Below are 8007 nucleotides of genomic sequence, written 5' to 3' on the forward strand. Positions count from 1 at the left end.
GTTAAATTTTATTTATATTTAAAAATTATATAATTTTTTAAAATTTTATGATATGATCAGTTATGTATATATACTATGTAGAATTTGATTAGTTGAGTATTTCATATGCTAACATATTTTTTTTATCTTTTTTTATTTTTCTAAAAAAAGTTATCTTTGTTATTTTAGATATGATGATTTTGTTTTATTAGATTTCATTCTATATAAATTATTAATTTCGAAATTATATTAACATACTAAATTAATAATAAATATGTTTATGTATATTCAAAATATATTTGTTTACATATATTTAGTTTTGAATTTAATTGTCCACTTTTTATGGTAAAAGATTATTATGATTTCCATAAATATAGATTGTTTTTGTTTTTGTTTTTGTTTTTTTTTGCTGTCATTAATTCTGTTTGGCAACTGATTTTATTTTCATGAAATGTTTTTTTAAAATTAGGGGCTGTTTGGCTTCAAGTTATCCTTCCCAATTAATAGTATAGATTGTAGCTGAATTTGTTAAGGGGTCAATTGAATTGGATAAAAGCGTTCATAAAATAACTAGGAACATACTAATCAATCAGGTTTTACTTTTTCTTAGTTATGTTTTGAACATGATAAAAGTGTATATAGACATGTAGCAAGATAACTTTTCCAAAATGTGAAATTTTGATGAAGATTTTAATATATCGTTTTGATTTTAAAATATTATAAATATATCTTATGTTAAATATGTTAATATTCTCTTTGTATATTTCAATCTTTTACTTTACCATATGAGACTAGCTTAGGTTAAATGATACTTGTATAAAATATAGGTTTTAGCACCTTTTAGTGAAATACAAAAAAAAATTTAAAGACTTTTAGACCATGATTAACGGGAGTTGCTTAGTTGAATCGTAGGTAATATTAAAATAAAAATTAATAATAAATCAAGTAATTTGATAAGCAACATACCTTTAAGAGCGGCCACGTATCAAGCTATGAGAGGTCGAAGAAGAGAAAAAAAGGGCCAAAAAACCAAACGATGGTTCACTCATTTCTTGTGTATCTCTCTCTCTCTTTTCACCTGATGGCTCTCTATGGCGATGAAGAAGACGAACAGTAAGCATCCTCCTATCTGTCACCTTATCCGTCTTCCAACCGACGAGCCGGTCTTATCTCACCATCTCCGTTGACGTGGATGTCCACGGCGACGAGGAGGAGGTGAAATCGGCGATGAGGAGCGAGAAGAAGGAGATTACATCAGCCGAAGATCTTCGATTTTAGCTCAAATCATGCTTTATATTATTTATGTTATAAATTGTATCTTACGTATGTTTTAAAAAATTTAACTTGCAATAATTATTATGTTATATAAAATTAAAAATTTCCAATAAGTTTAAATTTTAATTAAATTTCATATTTTTTTTTTCGGCTAAGAATCTCAAGTTAATATGCTCCTTATTTTTCCTTATTTCCTTGTTTTCCTCTATTGTTTGCAAGCCATGTTGGGTACACAAGAAGATGTCTCTTCAATCACTCCATCGAAGGAAGTAAGGGCTTCTTAAACACTCAACATTGTACGATTTCACCTTTATGATCTTTCTTGAAATAACAATCCAGGTTATGTGATATCTCAACCTTCACTTTGTGGTCCTAATTACAACAAAAGCTCGTAAGAAATTCGACTTTGTTGATGGTACTTGTCTTCACCATGGTATTACAATTATAGCTTATTATGGGAAATTGGTGTCGTTGTGGACTGGCCTCTTTGACTAATATAGTTGGTCATTGAATTATGGTTGTCTAACTGAGGATGAGCTTCAAAGATTGTGAGAGGAGTGAAGTCAATTAAATGACTTAGGTAAATCTATTTTTAGAGTTGTGAAGTCAAGTCTCTTGTCTAGTAATCCTGTTACCCTTTATTGATAAAGCAGTGCAAAAGTGCTAGAGGATGACTGTAAATTAACTTGTATTAGTATAATATTTTGATCACAAAACCTACGAAAGTTGAGTTATAGAGTTATTTAATTTAAAGATATTAAATTTTTCCATATTGCTTGATTAGCAACATGATTTGCTTGATGAGGAAGTTTTAGCAATTGAGTTGTTTAATTAGAAAAGGGTGTTACATTTGATTTCTTATCGTTATAAACCTCTAACAATTCCTCAATAATCATTCATGTGCATGTGTTATATATTTCTTTGCATTCGATTCTTTGCACAATTTTTCACTTTCTAGGGCATTGATCTTAAGTACTACAATTAATTACTAGTTGTGCACTTGCTATGGTTCGTTGTATTTATTTTTCATATAAATCTTGGACATGTATCACATCATAAATTAAGAATCATCGTTGCAATTTTATTATGGTGATTAAAGTTAACATATTATCTGACTTTCTCTGTTTGTTTTGTATATTATTCTAATGAACTTAATTTGATTGTATGCCAATAAAAACACACTAATAAAATCACAAAATAATCCCTAAAACATCTAACTAGGACACATATTATTTACGAAAGAGAATGCAAAAATAATCAACACAACATTTATACAAATGGATACTAATAATTCTTTTAATACAAAAATGTTATATGATATGATGTTTTATAATAAATGTTTAATTAAAAGTAATTATTTTATTAAAAAATTTTAAAAGTTAAAGTAAATGGGTTAATAAATTATCATCTTTAACTTTAACTTTAACGTTACCTTTTATTCCAACTGTATTTTATTGTTACAGTCGTAAACAGGGATGTTAATATGGATTTGTCCGACCGATTTAAGTCCATATCAGTTTATGTCTATCCATTATGTTTGTCAATTTAAAATCCGCCGAACGATAAAAACCCATTTAGGTCTATGTATATTGATTTTTAACCATTTTTATATATTTCATGTATGTTGATATTTTTTGATTTTTCCAATAAAAATTTAAATATTCCAATAAACAAATCAATATTCCAGTAAAAATTAAATATTCCAATAAATTTTTCAAAATTCCAGTAAAAATTGAATTGTTTACCCAAAAATATTTTGACGGAAAATTTTTAGCGGAAAAAATTTGACGCGAATATTTTTTGTCTAGTAGTTATGGCGGGAAAAATTTGTCGGAAAATTTTTTGGGATAAATTTTTTTAATTTTTTTATCATCAAATAATATTTTTTCTTTGGAATGAGTATTTATATTCTCCATCATGAGTCTCAGTAAACAGACTTTCCATCTAATTTTATGAAAACTCGTTTATTTTGTGAAAACCCGTTTATGTCCAACGGACATCTGTCCATCGTAACACTCTAATCGGAAATAATCTCACTTCTCACTTAAAAGAATGATTGAGCTGTAATAGGCTAAAGCTTTTAGTATTTTATTATTAAGATGGTCTATGTGTATACGATAAGATTAGTTGTCAAAGACAACGTACCTGCTACCATTGTAATTTTTTTTTTTTTTTTTTTGAATGAACATTGTAAATTATTTTTAAAACGACTTTAGATCCTTATTGATTATTTTTCTTAATCAATGCATATCAATCACGTTTTTGTTTTGGTCTCGAAGTATTATTTTAGTTAACAGATCTACATTTTTTTGTTTGACTTACAATTTACAAATTAAAAATTACTATCCATAGTTATTTTTATTCGTTTATTGTTTAATATTGGATATTATATTAGCATGTTGGTTTTTTTTTTTTGGGTAGGATATTAGCATGTTGGTTTAACACAAGAACTCAGTAATTTTCAAACATATAAAAAAAAATCATAGTAAACTAATCAACTATGTATTTTAATATAATTTGTGCATAATACATATAAATAGTATTTGTAAAAATCTATTATAACACTAAATTTCTGATAAAACAAAAAATTATCCTGCTTTGTCTACCTTGTAGTGAAATGATTATAAGATCGTTGAAAGAAAACAAAATTGCGAATAAAAATGCACTTTCACCGCATGCACGTTATAGTGAGTCTATATATAAAAACTTTACGTTGTCGAAATTAATATCTCATCGTCAAATAAAACGTTATTAATAAATTGTGTCATCGTCTGCCACGAGGAAATAAAAATAATAATTAAAATTGTTTTTTTACTCAAGTCGTATTATTTTATTTTTTTTGTCAATTACTCAAGTCGTATTAATAAATTCATTCTTAGGTGATTAAAATAAATATAAAACTGTGTATAAAAGGGCACCTTCGCTAATATGCTTATACATCATTGCTCCCCATTGGTTCAACAGCTCTCCTTATCTCTCTATTGCAGCATAAGAGGTAATGGTTATAACTTAGTTAAAACTGTTTTACTTAGTGTTTACAAATGAATCTGAACTTTGTTCCTCAAATGAATCTCTAGATTCGATTCGCGACGCGATGGCCCTAATGGTGAAAGCTGAAGGTGGAAATGGAGGTAATGAATGGGATGATGGATTTAATTATGAGGGTGTAACAAAGATACATGTACGAGCCGGTACTGAAGGCATTCAGTTCATCAAGTTTGAGTATGTCAAGGCTGGAACAACTATTGTTGGACCAATTCATGGTGTCTCTGGTCTTGGTATGACACAAACGGTATGTAAAGGTTTGCTTATCTTGCTCGATCTGATCTTAGTATATTATCTATGTTCTTTTGTATTATCATCTATTGTTGTTGATTAGCTTATTTACTTAAATGGATTTTAGACTTTTGGTTGTCAAAGATCACTTTTGAGTTTTGACTTTTGCTTGTCGAAATCTAGCAGTGTAAGGATCAATCTTATAAGTAGTTAAAAGACAAACTCAAAATATTATATTTGAATGTCATGTAGACTTATGCATGAGCTGCTATGCTATTGTTTTGGACTCAACTCATTTTCTTGTTTTCAATTATTGTCGTTTGTTTGAATATTTTAGGTTTGTTTTAAGTTTGATAACTTATTTTTAGAGTATTTTCCCAAAGGGTTTAACATTATTTTATTTATATTATATATAATTAAGTCAATATGTGTAATATTTTATCATATATATATATATATATTAGTATATACTCTGCATATACAGCCGCATATACAATTATACGCTAAATGGTGGTCATTGCCTGATTAGCGCATAGCGTATTTTAGAACACTGATGAAACGATATGTACTTTTAATTTAAAAAAGCTTTAATAATCCTACACCTCGGCTCCAATCGAGATAAGGATTTACGATTAGTAAATCCGATTAAACCGCTAAATCGTGTTTGCCTTAATCGCGGCTTGACTCGATTAAAGCTAGCTAGGCCGGAAAAAAAGAACTTAATTCATCATAACATTATTTTGTATTTTTCTTTGACAGTTTGAGATAAACCATTCACAAAAAGAATATCTAGTATCTGTCGAGGGTTACTACGACAAAACTACAGGCGTGATCCAATCAATCCAATTCAAAACTAACGAGCAGACTTCTGATATGATGGGGTTCAACAAGGGTACTAAGTTTTCACTAGGCTCCATGAGGAGAAAAATCATTGGATTCCATGGATTTGCTGACAAGAATCTCTACTCTCTTGGAGCATATTTCATCAGGATTCCAGCAACCAAATCACCAATGCAAGGTGGTCAAACCACAGGCAAAAGTTATGACCATGGTGGTGACTATGATGGCATAAAGAAAGTGTATGTTACATATGATGGCACTTCAATAAGGCATATGAGAGTTGACTATGACAAAGCCGGTCAAGTTGAATGCTATGAGTATGGGGACAAGAAAGGAACAGGAGATGAGGTTATTCTAATTTCCAAAGCTATAATTTACTAATTATCTTAAATACTACGATTAGTCTAATATAATTTTTTCAAAAATACCGTTATGAGTTTTAATTTTCGAACATACCACTAAAATACGTTTTTTACAAAGAAAACCACAAAACTAATTTATAAATCCTAAAAACTAAACCATACTCCTAAAAATAATATATTAAATGTAAATAATCAATCGAAACATATATATATATATATACACCTTTAAAAATTAATTTTCTTTTGATGTTTATGATATTTTTAGAAAAATAAAACTATTGTCATATTTCAAAAAAAATAAAAAAATTGTGGTATTTTTAGAAAAATAAAACTTAAAATGTGGTATCTAAGGAATTTATCTACTATAAATATGTTAATATGTTTAAACATGTGCATCCATATTTACTAAACCTTTTTAATTGTTGTTGTTACTACAGTATCTCCGAATGAAGTTATCCACCATTACTGTTAATTATCCCTATGAATGTATCACATCCGTAGAAGGAAGCTACGCAAATACTCAACCTTACGGATGCATCGTCCTTAGGTCTTTAACTTTCAGAACATCAAATGGGAGAACCTTAGTAGTTGGAACCATGACTGGTACCACGTTCTTGCTGCAAAGCCAAGGCAATGCTATTGTTGGGTTCCATGGAAGGGTAGGTTCTTGTGTTGATAGTATCGGGGCGTACTACGCCCCGTTTTCTCCTTCTCCTCCTCCATCAGAGAAACTAGAAGGACAAGGTAGTGATGGAGGAAAGTCTTGGGACGATGGTGCATTCCAAAATGTAAAGAAGGTATACATAGGACAAGGCGAATCTGGTATCGTTGCCGTTAAGTTTGAGTATGAGAACGATGCTAGTGAAGTGGTAATTGGAGATGAACATGGAAAGACAAGTTTGCTTGGATACGAAGAGGTAATATATATTTTACTTCTTATAAGACCAATATTATCAAGGGTATCTTAGCAAGATCTTAAGGTAAGATCTGTTAAAAAATGATCTAATCTTAACATATCTTAGCTTAAGATCTTGCTAAGATACCTTTGATAATGATGTCCTAAGACCAAGATTATTGGTAAAATCTTAAGTGGTGTAACAATTACACTAGAAGCTATCGTATTCTTACATTTAAGAGAATTACACTAGAAGCTATCTTATTCTTACACTTAAGATCTTACCTTTAATGTTGTTCTAAGGTTCTTGTAAAACCAACATTATCAAGGGTATCTTAGCAAGATCTTAAGGTAAGATCTGTTAAAAAATGATCTAATCTTAACATATCTTAGCTTAAGATCTTGCTAAGATACCTTTGATAATGATGTCCTAAGACCAAGATTATTGGTAAGATCTTAAGTGTAAGAATTATACTAGAAGTTATCTTATTCTTACACTTAAGATCTTACCTTTAATGTTGCTCTAAGGTTCTTGAGTTATTCTTTTTTTTACTGACAACATCTCTTGTACTTAATAGTTTGAGGTGCATTATCCAAGTGAATACATTACATCAGTGGAGGCTTGGCATGACAAGGTTATGGGAGCTGAAACTGGAGTTATAACAATGGTGAGGTTCAAGACAAACAAGCGTACTTCTCAACCTTTTGGACTTGAAGCTGGTGACAAGTTTGTCCTCCAAAAGGATGGTCACAAGATCACTGGATTCCATGGGAAGTCTAGTACTATGCTTCATCAGATTGGTGTTCATGTTGTTCCCATCACTGAGTGACCATCCATATAGCTACTACCTTCATTATCGAATGAACATGAATCCTCTATATTATTCTCTTGTCGTTGTTATTTTCGTTTTCATTATGCATCATTAACATATTTTAACTTTTAAGATAATAATAAAAAGACAATCATGTCTTCATGTTGATGTTGAAATTTTAATATTAATTAGTATTATTATGATTCAGAAAAACAATATGAAATCCGATTACATTTTCTACACAAATATTGATAGACAATTTTTTCTTACTTATATAATAATACAGTAAAAAAAAATTTAAAAGTTTTTCCATATAAACGTAGTAGAATATTGGAAAATATATAGTTTTTAGAGAAAAAACCAACCGTTAAAACATTAGGAATTTAGGGAAAATTTTTACCATTTGCTTATGGAACAATGAGCTAATTATTGTTATTTGACGAGTTTACTCAAGCATGAAAAAAGAGAAAAGGAGAGTGTCACACAAAGTATACTGATATTATGTTCGGAGTTGTGAGCGTTGTGAAACATTTTATCCCGGTCTTCCAAAGTATACTGATATTTTTAG

At 29.5% G+C, this 8007-nt stretch overlaps 1 protein-coding gene across 1 annotated transcript; it reads left to right on the plus strand.

Moving 5' to 3' along the window:
* Positions 1-4210: 4210 nt before the first annotated feature.
* LOC17879906 (jacalin-related lectin 41) lies at positions 4211-7607 on the plus strand. Its single transcript, XM_006284856.2, has 5 exons — positions 4211-4249; positions 4332-4546; positions 5290-5718; positions 6170-6649; positions 7206-7607. Exons 2-5 carry the CDS (start codon positions 4349-4351, stop codon positions 7455-7457), a joined length of 1359 nt encoding a protein of 452 aa, XP_006284918.1. The 5' UTR covers positions 4211-4249; positions 4332-4348; the 3' UTR covers positions 7458-7607.
* The last annotated feature ends 400 nt before the right edge of the window (positions 7608-8007 follow it).

This window comes from Capsella rubella, unplaced genomic scaffold (assembly GCF_000375325.1).
Source record: "Capsella rubella cultivar Monte Gargano unplaced genomic scaffold, Caprub1_0 scaffold_7, whole genome shotgun sequence".
Taxonomy (NCBI): Eukaryota; Viridiplantae; Streptophyta; class Magnoliopsida; order Brassicales; family Brassicaceae; genus Capsella; species Capsella rubella.

Coding starts and splice junctions, on each gene's coding strand:
- LOC17879906 (XM_006284856.2), top strand. CDS start 4,349: ATGGCCCTAATGGTGAAAGCTGAAGGTGGAAATGGAGGTAATGAATGG. Junction 4,547..5,289: donor GTCTTGGTATGACACAAACG/GTATGTAAAGGT, acceptor TTTCTTTGACAG/TTTGAGATAAACCATTCACA. Junction 6,650..7,205: donor GTTTGCTTGGATACGAAGAG/GTAATATATATT, acceptor TGTACTTAATAG/TTTGAGGTGCATTATCCAAG.